The sequence below is a fragment of the Papio anubis genome, chromosome 12, assembly GCF_008728515.1.
Source record: "Papio anubis isolate 15944 chromosome 12, Panubis1.0, whole genome shotgun sequence".
Taxonomy (NCBI): Eukaryota; Metazoa; Chordata; class Mammalia; order Primates; family Cercopithecidae; genus Papio; species Papio anubis.
Window position 1 is genome coordinate 111,880,558 of NC_044987.1, and position 15,738 is coordinate 111,896,295.

The following is a 15,738-nucleotide window of genomic DNA, read 5'->3' on the forward strand; positions in this document are numbered from 1 at the left end:
ACCTCCTGGGTTCAAGTGATTCTCCTGCCTCAGCCTCCCGAGTAGCTGGGATTATGGGTGCCCACCACCATGCCTGGCTAATTTTTGTATTTTTAGTAGAGATGGGGTTTCACCATGTTGGCCAGGCTGGTCTCAAATTCCTGACGTCAGGCGATCCGCCCACCTCAGCCTCCCAAAGTGCTGGGAATACAGGTGTGACCCACTGTGCCCGGCCTCATAAAGGAATTTATTTGTGTCACTTTGATGTATTCCGAGATTGCATGCCCTCTTCTTTTTGAGTTTAAATGTTTTTTATAATAGTAGGATAATAAGGGATAGGTGTTTAAAAAAAACCCATACATATTTACTTAATAAAATTAACTCAATGCCTAAACATATTTGCAAATTTTGCTACTCTGTGAAACCCAAAAGTCCAGAGAACTACCATTTTAATGAATGCAACTTGAGATTTAATGTGATATAATGGATTTAATAAGATTTAATTAAATTCCATTCTGATGAGAAAGGTTTTAGATAATCCAGTTCTCCATATTCAGAAAAGTCAACTTGCCCAATTTAATGCTTAGATCCACCATGGGGAAGCAGAAATCAGTCTGGATAATGAAGACCAGAGAGCCAGACTCTTAGACCTAAAGGAACTTCAGAGATCACCTCTCATTATACAGCTGAGAAAAGAGACTTGATGGTTTGTATTCCTGGTCCTGCCATTTACTTGCCATTGCCTTGAGCTAGCTACTCACCACAATCGCAAAGGGTCCCTTCAGTTCTGAAATTCTGAAACTTAACAAGTAACATATTAAGAAAAAGAGATGAGGCCGGGCACGGTAGCTCACACTTGTGATCCCAGCACTTTGGGAGGCTGAGGTAGGCGGATCGCTTGAGGTCAGCAGTTCCAGACCAGACTGACTAACATGGTGAAACCTCGTCTCTACTAAAAATACAAAAAGTACTTGGGCTACTAAAAATACAAAAAGTAGTCGGGCGTGGTGGTGCTTGCCTGTAATTCCAGCTACTTGGGAGGCTGAGGCAGGAGAATCGCTTGAACCCGGGAGGCGACAGTTGCAGTGAGGTGAGATTGCGCCACTGCACTCCAGCCTGGGTGACAGAGTGAAACTGTCTGAAAGAAAAAAGAAAAAGAAAAAGAGATCGTTCCTCATGGGTAAAGGGTAAAGTCCAGGGAAATTCAAGCTGATGCAGAAAACAACAAAATACTCATTTTTTTCTTTTTTTCTTTCTTTGTTTTTTTTTTTTTTTTTTTTTTTTGAGACGGAGTCTCGCTCTGTCGCCCGGGCTGGAGTGCAGTGGCCGGATCTCAGCTCACTGCCAGCTCCGCCTCCCGGGTTCACGCCATTCTCCCGCCTCAGCCTCCCGAGTAGCTGGGACTACAGGCGCCCGCCACCTCGCCCGGCTAGTGTTTTGTATTGTTTTTTAGTAGAGACGGGGTTTCACCGTGTTAGCCAGGATGGTCTTGATCTCCTGACCTCGTGATCCGCCCGTCTCGGCCTCCCAAAGTGCTGGGATTACAGGCTTGAGCCACTGCGCCCGGCCTCATTTTTCTTCTTATTGCCCCAAATGGCCACGATTTATAAGGCTTTATTGTAGCTTGGTATTGAGGGGAAAACCAGAGATTCCTTATCCCACCCACCTGCTTCTTATTTTCCTAATAAAGGTGTCATGGTGTTTCAAGGCCTGTGGATCAGTGGATCCAAATGCGGACAGTTACTGCCCCCTAGTGGACTCACAGTATGGTGCTCATTTATAAATTGAGATTAAAGCTTGACTCCCCTGTTGCAGAAAGAATTAATCTTTGGCGGTGGAGGGACCTTAAGAAGCCACCTTAATTTTTATGTTTTAACATGCTTTAACACCCTCATTCTGCAGATGGGGACACTGGTCCTCTAAGTCACATAGGTGCCCCAGGGGTTTTTGTTCCAAGTCCGGGGCCCACGCCACTGCACCACAGTTTCATTAGGCTGCACCAGCTCCAACTATTTCTGGAGTAGCTGGGGAACTACCATGATCTGTCCTTCTGTGGCAGGGAAAGCAAGATACCACCTCATGGTTGGTTTGCCTCCCACTGCGACTTTCGCTTTGGAGGACAGCTCTGACACAGCCACATGACCTAGTAAGGCACACAGGGAGAGTGCTGTGTGATCATGATGGCAGATTTTCAGCAAAACACCAGAGCCAGGCCGGTGTGATGGCTCACGCCTATAATCCCAGCACTTTGGGAGGTGGAGGCTAGTGGATCGCCTTAAGTCAGGAGTTCGAGACTAGCCTGACCAACATGGTGAAACCCCATGTATTAAAAATACAACCATTAGCTGGGTATGGTGGCAGCGCCTGTAATCCCAGCTACTCGGGAGGCTGAGGCAGGAGAATCATTTGAACCCAGGAGGTGGAGGTTGCAGAGAGCCAAAGATTGCGCCATTGCACTCTAGCTTGGGTGACGAGTGAAACTCCATCCCCCCCCCAAAAAAAAACCACACACACACACAACAACAACAACAAAACATCAGCTGCACCGAACAGATTCTCCCTCACGCCTCTCAGAAGGGACTGACCTGACCAACACCCTGATCTCAGACTTCTGACCTCCACAATCGTGGAATTACACATTTCTGTGGTCTGAGCTGCTCTGTTTGTGACACTGTGACAGCAGCCCTAGCAAGTGAATACAGATTTTGCAGAGATTTATCCCTCAAACACCTTTCAGTGGTTACTTTGATTTTGCTGAACCAAATTAAGTTGACTTCCCCAAAGCAGCCAATGACCAGAAAACTTCAAATTGTAAGGATATGTGAACTTCGAATCTCCAGTCCAGTGGCTCATCCTGAGCAGGAATTCCTTATACAATGTCTTTGTCGGCCAGGGTAGAAAAGGGTGCTATGCCCTTACAAAGAAAGTATGACAAAGAAACAGAGAAAGTTGGACCACCCACAGCCAGCCAAACTATTCTGTAATAGAAGTTAGGCTTGGAATGCAACGAAGAATTAACATGCTCGACTACCTTCAACACTTGGAGCTACAGAGAGGTGCTCCTAATGAAGCCGGAAATGAGGAAAACGGAAAACAAAATTGTCACCTGGGAGCTCAACTCTGAGATCACTTATAAGGCATCGGAGCAGAGACATGCAAGGTCACCTGAGCAAAGCAAAAGGAAAGTCAGAGAGGCAAATGTTGGCATTTCCTATCCAAGCGTTGTATAAGGGAGAATGAGTTTCAGTCACCAAACCTGAAGTATCTCCTGTTCCAAAGGACAGGTTCTCCTTTTAGGTGGAGATAGATGCAGGGAGTTATGGCTGGAGGACTTCATGTATTTCTGATTCCATTGGCAAGACTCTCTCTGATATAAATGGAATGCACCAAGCTGTCATAGTTTGATGCCGTTAACCATTCCTTGAATTGGCCTTCTTCCTTCATGATCACGTGGCTTTCTCCCTGTGTGCCTTACTAGGTCCCTGGTTGTGTCTGAGGCATCCTCCATAGTTTGATGCCATTAATCAATCACTCCTCTAATTGGTAAATATTCCTCTAAACTATTAGCAACCCCATGGTAACTCCATGAGTACTGACAACCTTCAGATTATTCATGGCTTCCATTGTGCCTTAGAGACAGAACACACTGGATTGCCCCCAGGTTAACTGGCTACTCATGACACTAATTCTTCATACTAAACCCTCAATAAAAGCCTCTGGCCGGGTGCAGCGGTTCATGCCTAAAATCCCAGCATTTTGGTAGGTCGAGGCAGGAGGATTACTTGAGGCCGGTAGTTTGAGACCAGCCTGGGCAACATAATGAGACCACATGTCTACAAAAAAGTAAAAAAATTACCTGGGTGTGATAGCATGTGCCTGTAGTTCCAGCTACTTGGGAGGTTGAGGCAGAGGACTGCTTGAGCTCCAGGTTGAGGCTGCAGTGAGCTATGATGATGCCACTGCACTCCAGCCTGGGTGCCAGATTAAGTCCCTGTCTCTGGGGGGGGAAAAAAAAAAGGCTGATTATGATTTCCCTCATGTGCTCTGCTTATGAAAGAGACTGAACAATAATATGCACACAAACATTCTAGTCTGATGAAATGTTATTCTTCACTGCCAGTTGATAAAAGGCACTCTTTTATTAACCTTCCATCTGCACATTTTTTGGTTAGCGTAAATGAGTCTCTCAGCCATCATCGTTATCATAGGGCAACAACTAACAAGAGGGAGCCCTTGAGACTTCAACACACAGGCCCTCAAATAAAACACAGCACGGGTGACTTCTGCTACTATCTATGATGGAGGAACCAGTACAGAATCAGCCTTCCCACCACAAACAACAGAAAAACTAGACCAAAAATATGAGGCAACTCTTCTAGGCACTGGACCACAGGAAGAGAAAGAGTGTAACTCTGGAAAGAAGGAAAACATCTGGGGTTTGAGACCAGCTTGGCCAACGTGGTGAAACCCTGCCTCTACTAAATATACAAAAATTAGTCTGGTGTGGTGGCGGGTGCCTGTAATCCCAGCTGGGAGGCTGAGGCAGGAGAATCCCTTGAACCCGGGAGGTGGAGGTTGCGGTGAGCTGAGATTGCGCCACTGCACTCCAGCCTGGGTGACAGAGGGAGAGTCCTTCTAAAAAAAAAAAAAAAAAAAAAGTCCTGTGGAGCTGAGGAGGCAAAAGATGCCAGACCCAAGAGCAGACCATAGGCTACATTATTATAAGTATTATTATTATTATTATTTTTTGAGATGGAGTTTCGCTCTGTCGCCCAGGCTGGAGTGCAGCAGCGCAATCTCCACTCACTGCAACCTCTGCTTCCCAGGTTCAAGTGATTCTCCTGCCTCAGCCTCCTGAGTAGCAGGGATTACAGGCACCCGCCACCATGCCCAGCTAATTTTTGTATTTTTAGTAGAGACAAGGTTTTACTATGTTGGCCAAGCTGGTCTTGAACTCCTGACCTCAGGTGATCCGCCTGCCTCGGCCTCCCAAAGCATTGGGATTACAGGTGTGAGCCACTGCGCCCGGCCTATTATTTATTATTATTATTATTATCATTTTGAGGCGGAGTCTCACACTGTCGCCCAGGCTGGAGTGCAGTGGTGTGATCTCTGCTCACTGCAACCTCTGCCTCCCGGTTCAAGTGATTCTCCTGCCTCAGCCTCCCAAGTAACTGGGACTACAGGCGCGTGACACCACGCCCGGCTAATTTTTGTATTTTTAGTAGAGACGGGTTTCGCTAAGTTGGCCAGGCTGGTCTCGAACTCCTGATCTCAGGTGATCTGCCCGCCTCAGCCTCCCAAAGTGCTGGGATTACAAGTGTGAGCCACTGCGCCCGGTCATAAGTATTATTTTAAAAGCAAACTAAACTATAATACTTAGGGATGCTGCTTGGATGGTAAAGCAATAATATGATTACCATATCTTTAATTTAAGGAGGGCGGGTGTGGGGAGGGCTCAGGAGGCCTCTGGGAGGCTATGGAAGCTTTATTACTTGACCTGGGAGGTGGTTTTTCAGGAATGTGTTTGATAAAGTAATAAGCTGCTTAACTGTTTTGTGCACTTTTTAAAAGATGTGTTCTATATTTCGCAATACAAATGGATTTTTTTTTTTTTTTTTAATAAAAAAAAACTTCATTCGGGACAAGCTGGGCGTGTCCAAGAGAAGCCAGGACCCACCCCCAGACACATCACCATCTGCAGCCTGACCTCCTCCTCAGGCCCAGTGAGCGGCCTCGCGAGTCACCAGACTCCCAGAGCGACGGCTGCAGGTCCCAGGGTCCACGAGGGTGGGTACAACTCCCCTGAGCACAAAGAGCCCAGGAAGGACACCGCCCAGCTCAGCACCCCCAGCACTCCAGGACCAAACTCAGTGGCCTTGGATCGTCTGCGCCTGCGCGGACGACTCGGCTGCGCATGCGCCCTCTGCCCCACAGGCGCTGTAACAGTAGGTGGAGTTTAAGGCGAAGCTGACTCCGGGACTGGGACTGCAGTCATGTGTCCCTTGGACTGCGTTGCAGGTTCCTAAAGGGGCAACTATGTTCAGTTCTACAATTTTCTTTTTTTTTTTCCCTGAGACGGAGTCTTGCTTTGTCGCCAGGCCGAAATGCAGTGGTGCGATCTCAGCTCACTGCAATCGTGCAATCTCCGCCTCCCGGGTTCAAGCGATATTCCTGCCTCAGCCTCCCAAGTAGCTGGGATCACAGGCATGTGCCACCACGCCTGGCTAATTTTGTATTTTTAGTAGAGACAGGGTTTCTCCATGTTGGTCAGGCTGGTCTTGAACTCCTGACCTCAGGTGATCTGCCCACCTTGGCCTCCCAAAGTGCTGGGATTACATGCGAGAGACACCACGCCTGGCCCCCTCAGCCCCCTTAGCCCCCTTTTCTTTTTTTTTTTTTTTTTTGAGACGGAGCCCCCTCAGCCCCTTTTATAGTTGCTCTTCCTTCTCTTGAGAAAGACAGACCTTAATCCACGTGGAAACGCTAAAATGCATTGCACAGGGTAGAAAACTCTCTGAGGTGACAATCAAATAAACAATTTGAGATATTCATGTCAGAATTAATAAAGAGAATGATTAACGATTGGGTAACATATCCTTTTATGATTTAGCTGATTTCCAATTATTTACATTCTTCAAAGAATAACTCAGAAATGTTTAGTGAATTGGCCGGGCGCGGTGGCTCAAGCCTGTAATCCCAGCACTTTGGGAGGCCGAGACGGGCGGATCACGAGGTCAGGAGATCGAGACCATCCTGGCTAACATGGTGAAACCCCGTCTCTATTAAGAAATACAAAAAACTAGCCGGGCGAGGTGGCGGGCGTTTGTAGTCCCAGCTACTCGGGAGGCTGAGGCAGGAGAATGGCGTGAACCCGGGAGGCGGAGCTTGCAGTGAGCTGAGATCCGGCCACTGCACTCCAGCCCGGACGACAGAGCGAGACTCCGTCTCAAAAAAAAAAAAAAAAAAAAAAGAAATGTTTAGTGAATTTGCTCACAAATTATTTACTCACATATGATGGAGTGAGTTGGTAAATTGAGTAAAATAACAAAGGCAAAAACAGAATTGATAAAGGGAGGGACGAAGGGTAGAGGAAAAATGCTGCAGACGACCTGGGAACAGGGTAAACTATCTGCTGGTAGCTGATTGTGGATGTACAAATCTCTTCAAGATTTAACTGCCTTATTTTACAGGTAACAGAAACCTTGACTCACACAGTACAGTGACTTTGTTTAAAGCAGTTTCTCAACAGCAGCAATTCTGGTATCTGGGGCCAGGTAATTCCTTGCTGTGGGGACTGTCCTATGCACTAGATGGTGTTTAGCAGCATCCCTGGCCTTTACCCACTAAATACCACTAGCCCCTTCTCCCAAACCCAGATGAATTCACACACTGCCAAATGTAGGGGGCGGGGGTGGGACAAAACCTCCTCTGGATGAGAACCACCGCTCTCAAGAAACGTCCAGTACCAGGGTAGGTGACCAAGGATTCTGTCGCCCAAGAGATGACAGAAGGTTCTAGATAAACGCGCACTCCATTGCCATTCACAAGACGTTTTGTTTTCACTCTCAAAAGCGGCAGATTTTTTTTTTTTTTTTTTTTGAGACGGAGTTTTTTGCTTTTTGTGGCCCAGGCTGTAGTGCAATGGCGCGATATCGGCTCGCTGCAACCTCGGCCTTCCAGGTTCAAGCGATTCTCCTGTCCCAGCCTCCCGAGTAGCTGGGATTACAGGCGCAAGCCGCCATGCCTGGCTAATTTTTTTGTATTCTAGTAGAGACAGTGTTTCTCTGTGTTGCCCAGGCTGGTCTCGAACTCCTGAGCTCAGGCAATCCACCCGCCTCGGCCTCCCAAAGTGCTAGGATTACAGGCGGGTGAGCCACCGCGCCCGGCTAGAGATTCTTTACAGGACATATTAGTCCTTGTCTTTTGCCCCCACCCCTCCCCGATATTGGAAAGATGAACTAAGTGAAACATGCCTTAGTAAAAACATTGTGCCAACTTGAAACCTTGATTTAGTAAAAAATCTCAATGCTTAGATCCTTTGTCCAATGGTAGTATTTATCAGATATATTCAGCTTGCTCAGAAAATCAAAAGGGCATTACAACCACAAAAGCAAAGAAAAATAAGAAAACTTCCCATCTTGTTCTAGTTGTAAAGATTAAACTGAAATGATTAGGCTTTTCGATTCGTGAGCCAAATACCGTAACACCCTGGCCTTTGACGGGTTTGGATTTTTAACATTACTCGTGGTATTTTAGGAAGTGAGGTTACAGTTACATTTCTTATAGCTGCTAAGTGTATTAAGTTGGATGTAAGGATGCATAATATTGTTTGAATTGAGCCCCACTACCAATTCTTTAACAAATGGCATGAATTCTTACACGTAAATGATTTGGTGGAACTATTCTATCGTAATTTCTAAATTGTTTATATACCAAGGTAGCCTTAATTTGTATATGTTTCAGTACAATGAAATTCCCTCTGGCATGCTGTTTGGTTTGTATTTTGAGGAACGTTTTTCTCATGGGAAGAGGAATCTATGACTTCTGTACCTAGATAATTTGTTACATTAAAAAGCTGCTCTTTCAGCAATGTAAGTATATACATACATGTTTTTATGAGAAGAAAAAAGCAGCAGAGATCAGAAGCCTGCCACCGTGCTTGGAGAAGAAAGGAAGCCGCCGGTGGCCTTCGCAGTGCTCGCCGGGACTCGTAGTTCCGAGTCTGCGGGCTCCTCCCAGGCGGGGGTCTACTTCCTCTCTCCGCCGCGGCCGCAGCTCCCGGAAGCTGAGGGGGTTAAAGACTTTCGCTTCCTTTCCCCGCCTCTTAGTCCCGCAGATTGCTAGTCGACATAGCCAATAGGAGGGCGGACTGGTACTTCCTGTTATTTGATTGGCTTAAAGTTTTACAACCGCCCAGACAAACTTGCCGAGGATTGGCTGAGCTTTCAGTTTTGAAAATCATAGATTTCGCCCGCGCTGCGCCGCCTGGTTGCTCCTCCCGTGCGGTGAGCCCCGAAGGCCCGGAGCCGAGTGGGTCTGGGCAAGCGGGGCGTCAGCTAGGGATACCACCGGATTTGGAGCGGAGCAGCCTTCAGGGGACGTGGCGCAGTCGAGTGAGTGCGCGTGGCCGTGGGGATTGGAGGGTGGTTTGCGATTATTTCCCCGGCCTCTGCTCCGCCCCTGCCGACTCCAGACCAGGGTCGTGACTCCCCAACCCAGCTCCTGGCTGCCTGGGCATATGAGGGTCACCTCTTCCAAGTGGCGAGGTCTCCTGCCTTGGTTCTCGGGCCCGAGATGCCCCCCACCCCTTCCACCTAGGCCCTCAGCTTCCTAGAGCATAGCCCCGTCCCCTCCGCTCCCGGCTGCCTAGCACCTTGTTTTGTGCCTGCGAGGATTATTGTTGACTTGGACGCGCAGGAAGCCCGAAACCAACCCGGTGGTTTGACGGAATGATGCCAGATGGCATTTCTGTGCAGTTAAAACCCCTCTCTCAACGCCCCCGCCCCCAGCTGAGCAGCATTTTAAACTGACCATTTCCGGAGGCTGGGCCGCCCCTTGTCACTCCCCAAGCCTGTTCGCTGTCAGCGGTTCAGTCTCGTTCAGCTAACATGGGTTGCTCGCGGGGTTGCCCAGAGCCAAGTCTGGGCGCCTTCCTTTCAGAGGTTGATATTTAGAAGGCGGTATAGCCGGGTGGTTAAGGGCACGGTTTAAAGGACGTATAGCCAGTGACTAAGGGCACGGTTCTATTTATGCCCCTGATTTACCGGCTGATTTTGACTTCTCTTTGCCTCAATTTCCTCATCTTCTTATGCATATCCTCAAGGTTGTGGTGAGAATTAAATGAGATGATGTCTGACTCGGGCATGGAGTAGAACTCAGTAAATGGGAGCAGCTGCTATGAGCTTTCTGCACAGAGGTGTGGTAGGCACCCAACTTACAGCACCCTGAAAAGAACAGGAGTCATAGAGGAGGGCGATGGGGCCTTCAGTCTGGTGTATGGTGTGGAAGAAGTGTTGGAGAGGAAGAGTGGAGAGTGCCTCCCTCGGTGGAGTGGTGGGTGCTCTTTATCTGTGTGCAGTTGCTTACATGGGCTGAAGAAGAGATTTTTGCTGCTCTTCCAGGAGACTGATTCTTGGTACACTGACTCCTTCTTTTTCAGGGTCACCTCTGTTTTAACTTATGGTAACCCTTTTTAAATGGCTGCGCTAAGATCTAAGCAAACTTCCCCATGAAAGATGTCCAATTGCTTTCATGGACTTTGTGAAAGAAGCTCTCATCCACGTTGGCCATTTGAACAAATACTTTTTTAAAAGTTAGCCAGTTGTTGCTTTTCTCCGCAAATCTTTGGCTTCCTTAAACAGTTTTCTCTTTTCTGGCCTGAGGTTCTGCGCTTTGCCAGGGTTGTGGTCTGGGTGCAGAAGGATTAGGGGAAGGTGAGGGATGGCAGTGAAAAGGCCTTGCCTGTGATTGGCTGGCTGCAGAGCCGAGGTTTCAGCCCAAAGCCTGTAGGATCCTGCCCGTTTGGCCCTGCCCTGATTATTGCTGCCCTTGGCATCTAGGAGCAGGGGCTTTGAACATGTGTTGGTCAGTTCTAACCTGTGCAGATTAAGTTTATTTGGTGCCCTTTGTGTGGTGGGATGAGCACCTGTAGGATGTTTATTTCTAGGTGTAGAGTTGATGGGTGGATTAATTCATTCAACAAGTATTCCTTGTTGCCAGGCACTGCTGTGCTCTGGGCACTCAAAAATGAGCAAGTTAGACAGGGGCTTGCCCTCAGAGAGCAATTGTTTAGTGGGCAGGGACAGGCAGTAAGCAACAGGTAAACAAGCACGCAAGTGCTCTGCAGAGAATTGCAGTCAATGGGTGGGATCGTGGCTGGGGCTACTTTAGATTGGTGGTCAGGTTTCCCTGAGGATCTGAGATCCAAGCCATGAGGAGTGAGCCATACAAAATGGGAGACAGTGTTCCAGACACAGGCCAGAGCTTGTTGAGGAACAAAGGCTAGTGTGTCCCTGAATCAAGCCCAAGGAGGTCCCATGAGACTGAAACCTGACCTGGTGCTATGCCCTGTGAGGGATCAAGGGGTCAGCAATTTGTCCCTTCCTTCCAAGAGCTTCCATTGTAGATGGGAGGCTAAGCTGTGCATGGTTCTTGTTTGTTTGTTTGTTTGTTTGAGACAGAGTCTCGCCCTGTTGCCCAGGCTGGAGTGCAATGGCACGATCTCAGCTCACTGCAGCCTCTGCCTCCCAGGTTCAAGTGATTCCCCTGCCTCAGCCTCCTGAGTAGCTGGGATTACAGGCATGTGCCACCACACCCGGCTAATTTTTATATTTTTAGTAGAGACGGGGTTTCACCATATTGGCCAGGCTGGTCTCGAACTCCTGACCTTGTGATCCACCCACCTCGGCCTCCCAAAGTGCTGGCATGAGCCACCGTGCCCGGCCGGTTCTTGGTTTTGAAGAGGTAAATCAGGATGGTGGGTCACTGCCCTGACTTGAGGCACGCAGCCTGTTGTTATGGCTTATGACCACCACCCATTCATTTGTTCTTTCACTCATTCTCCTGTTGGGATATTTATTGAGCCCCTGTTGTGATGTAGTAGAATACTTTTGTCTCTTGGAATCCTCAGGGAATTGGTTCCAGGACCTCCTTTGGATACCAAAATCTACAGTTGCTCAAGTCCCTGATATAAAATGGCATAGTATTTGCATATAATCTACACACATCCTCCTGTATACTTTATATCTCTACATTACTTATAACACCTAATATGATGTAAAAGCTATACAAATAGTTGTTATACTATCTTATTAGGGAATAATGACAAGGGAAAAGTCTATACATATTCAGTAGAGATGCAGCTTTTTTTTTTCAAATCCTTTCCACTGGTGGTTGGTTGCACCCATGGATGTGGAACTCACAGGTATGGAGGGCTGACTGTACTTCTTCCTTGCTTGAGGTTTTCGTAATGGTTATCAAGTTTATTTTTAAGGCAGAGTCTCGCTGCGACGCCCAGGCTGGAGTGCCGTGGCGCGATCTTGGCTCACTGCAACCTCTGCTTCCTGGGTTCAAGTGATTCTCCTGCCTCAGCCTCCTGAGTAGCTGGGATTATAGGCGCGCACCACCATGCCTGGCTAATTTTTTTGTATTTTGAGTAGAGACAGGGTTTCACCGTGTTGGCCAGGCTGGTCTTGAACTCTTGACCTCAAGTGATCCACCTGCCTCAGCCTCCCAAAGTGCTGGGATTACAGGCGTGATCCACCGTGCCAGGCTGGTTATCAAGTTTTAGGGAGGATACCTGAGCTGCTAGTTTTATAAGAAAGTGAGAAAAAACTGTTTTTGTGTTTTCCCTTGCTCAATGCCTATAGGCAAGTTTTCTTAAAAACAAGATATTGCTTACCGTTCCCTTCATGTTCTGTTTATGCTCCATTTGGAGGGCATTTCAGCTCAAGGGAGAGAGGTATGGGAGGCCCCTTGAGGACATATCTCAGGATCACTACTTTCTCACTCATTCCTTTGGAACATAGAATCCCGTCTGCTCACTGGCCGCTTAAAGAGGCAGCTGAGTTGGATGTTCTTTGGCCTGATGTCTGGAGTCAGCTTGCATGTAGTGCAGGGTGGCTGTGTCTTAGCCCTTACTTAACCATGAGTAGTAAGATGAGGGCCTACTGGAGAGCGAGAGCAGGACTGTGTTTGGGCAGGGAGTGAGGGGCCCTGGGGTGGCCAGAAAGGCAGATGGCAGTGCCCTGTCATCTTCAGCCCAGAAAAGGCCATTTGTAAGGAGGACCATCATTGTCAGAATTGGCTGGGAACTGGGGACAGTCATGCTGTGGCGGAGAGGGGGGGGGACAGGGAGATATTTGAAGAGTGTGAGTACAAGGGCCCCTCTTTGCAGAAATGAGGTTAGGGCATTAGTGTTTGGAATTCTGCAGCTCTGGGGAGTGGCTGTGAGCAGAGAGGGGCCCTGGTTCGGGCACTGGGTGTTTGTGGTGGTTGTGGGTGGGATGGGTATGGCAGCTTGGAGAATGCCCCAGACCCCTACCCTGAACCTCTAACTTGTGCCTCTTGTCCCTGTCTTCACCAGACAGAGCCACCATGGGGACGACAGCCCCAGGGCCCATTCACCTGCTGGAGCTATGTGACCAGAAGCTCATGGAGTTTCTCTGCAACATGGATAATAAGGACTTGGTGTGGCTTGAGGAGATCCAGGAGGAGGCCAAGCGCATGTTCACCAGGTGAAGGCAGGGGCACAGTGAGGGGATGGGAACACCAGCAGCGCCTGTCTGGGCTGCTTTGGTCTTGGGGACACAACAGCTCCTCGTCCCCACCTGCCTGGCAAAACCGACAGCCTGTCAGGGCTCCCTGCTGTATACTCCGTGTGCAGTGTGCTAGGGGCCCGACCTAGTGTCATGGGAAGGGGCAGCAGGAGAGATCGAGTCCCTTGCCTGTTCGCCATTGTTGCTGGCTGGGCCTCTCAGGGTGTGGGGCAATGGACGTGCACCTGGGGGCTTGCTTCCCTGCCGTGTCTCCAGGAGGAAGCCCTGAGTGCCCGCAGGTGATTTGCACGTGACCTTGGAGAGCTTGCTTGGTGCTGGTCACCCCAGCTTGACCTGTCGCAGCCAGGAAATGGGCAGGGGCCAAGCTGGGTGGGAGAGGGGACCAGCGGTTCCCAGGCAGCCTCGAGTGACACCCTCCTGTGCCAAACAGAGAGTTCAGCAAAGAGCCAGAACTGATGCCCAAAACACCTTCTCAGAAGAACCGACGGAAGAAGAGACGGATTTCTTATGTTCAGGATGAAAACAGAGACCCCATCAGGAAAAGGTAGGAAGGGTTGGGGGAGGGGGAGCTGGGCAGTGGGCTCTGCGGAGGCTTGGTGCCATCTGGGAGAGTTCGATTCTGAAGATGTTGATTTGGAAGTAGCAGCCTGTAGGAGGGGTGGTGGGTGCCACCGCGGGTACTGCATGGGCCATGCTGAGAGGGGTTGGGATGCCACGGGGAACTATAGCTTGACCCAAGACCCTGGAGTCCAGATCTGTGGCTGTGTGTTAGGGGTGGGGGTATTTGATCTGGGCCCTGGAGGCTGGGAAGTATTTCCATAGGTGGGATGAAAAAGAGAAGCCGTCCTTCTGTTAGGTGAGTGTGACCCGGGTGTGGACCACGTGGCTTGTCCCAGCCCTCATATTGTCATGCTTGTTTTAGTCCCCATCAAGAATGACTGGGGCTGCAGAGTGCTAGGGAAAGAGGCTGGGTCTTGGGGTTAGACCTGGGTGTGAATCCCAGCTCTGCCCCTTAGCAGAGCAGTATGGCTTTGAATTGAATTTCTGCCTCTCTGAGCCTCTGTTCCTCATCCCCAAAATGGGGATAGTGGTCCCTACCTCCCAGGGCCGTGCTCTGGGTTAAGGGAGAGTGCGTGTAAGGCTTTCAGTGGGGGCTCGGTGCGGTGTGACTTCCGTCAGCCAGCGGTGTGGATGAATATAATCTTCCTGACCAGTTCTGTGAGGACTGTGGCATGATCCCCAATTTACAGTTAGGCAGACTGAGGCTCAGACAAGAATGGCCTGGGGCCTCCTGGCTAGAGGCGGCAGAATCTGGGCTGGAACCCAGGTCTTTTGCCTTCACATTCTCTCATCATACTCCATCCAAGCTGGTGGCTCTTGGGGAGACTGGGCGCCACCCTATCCTGCTGCCTGTCTCAGCCTCTGCCCTGCTGCCCCTGCCAGGTTATCCCGCAGAAAGTCTCGGAGCAGCCAGCTGAGCTCCCGACGCCTCCGCAGCAAGGACAGTGTAGAGAAGCTGGCCACAATGGCGGGGGAGAACGGCTCCGTCCTGCGGCGTGTGACCCGTGCTGCGGCTGCGGCTGCTGCGGCCACCATGGCATTGGCTGCACCTTCTTCGCCCACCCCTGAGTCTCCCACGATGTTGACCGAGAAGCCCAAGGATAACCGCACCCAGTGCCAGCTGGTGCCTGTGGTGGAGATTGGCATCAGTGAGCGCCACAATGCTGAGCAGCATGTCACCCGGCTCATGTCCGTCCAGCCTCTGCCCCGTACTCTGTCCCCGACTCTGACTTCAGCCCCAGCTCCAGCCTCCCAGGGCATCCTGACATCGGATGAGGAATCAACACCTAAGAAGTCAAAGGCCAGGATACTGGAGTCCGTCACAGTGAGCTCCCTGATGGCTACACCCCAGGACCCCAAGGGTCGAGGGGTCGGGACGGGGCGGTCTGTGTCTAAGCTCAGGATTGCGCGGGTCTCCCCTGGCCCACGGGACTCGCCAGGCTCTCCAGACTCTCCGTGGCGGGAGCGGGTGCTGGCTCCCATCCTGCCGGATAACTTCTCTGTGCCCACGGGCTCTCCCGCGGACTCTCAGTCGATGCAGCACAGCCTGGTCGCCCCGTCCTCCCTGAGTCCCCAAGTCTTAGCCCAGAAGTACTCTCTGGTGGCCAAACAGGAAAGCGTTGTCCGCAGGGCGAGCAGAAGGCTTGCCAAGAAGACTGCCGAAGAGCCCGCTGCCTCTGGCCGCATCATCTGTGAGTCTGGGGGCTTGGCAGTGGCGGGTGGTCCTTGGTGCCAGGCGCAGATGGAGGGTTTCGGAGGGATCATCTAGCAAGGAGCTGTCCAGAGAGCTTTCTGCAGTGAGGTGGATGTTCCACATCTGTGCTGTCCTGGGTGGTGGCCGCTAGCTGGCCCCATCTGGCGATTGTGTCCTCAAAATGTGGCTAGTCTGATTGAGGAACTGAATTTTAAATTGTATTGC

The 15,738-nt window shown here is 50.0% G+C and overlaps 1 protein-coding gene across 5 annotated transcripts in view; it reads left to right on the forward strand.

Moving 5' to 3' along the window:
• The first annotated feature begins 8,637 nt into the window (after nt 1-8,637).
• INCENP (inner centromere protein) overlaps nt 8,638-15,738 on the forward strand; it is a 30,650-nt gene continuing 23,549 nt past the window's right edge. For 2 of the 5 annotated variants that reach the window (XM_021925656.2, XM_021925658.2), the window contains exons 1-4: nt 8,638-9,095; nt 13,067-13,217; nt 13,690-13,803; nt 14,703-15,511. In XM_021925656.2, the coding sequence (XP_021781348.2) occupies nt 13,078-13,217; nt 13,690-13,803; nt 14,703-15,511 (1,063 nt within the window). In that variant the 5' untranslated portion in view covers nt 8,638-9,095; nt 13,067-13,077. The remainder of the gene's footprint in view (nt 9,096-13,066; nt 13,218-13,689; nt 13,804-14,702; nt 15,512-15,738) is intronic. The other 3 variants (XM_021925654.2, XM_021925657.2, XM_021925655.2) reach the window with 2 other exon arrangements.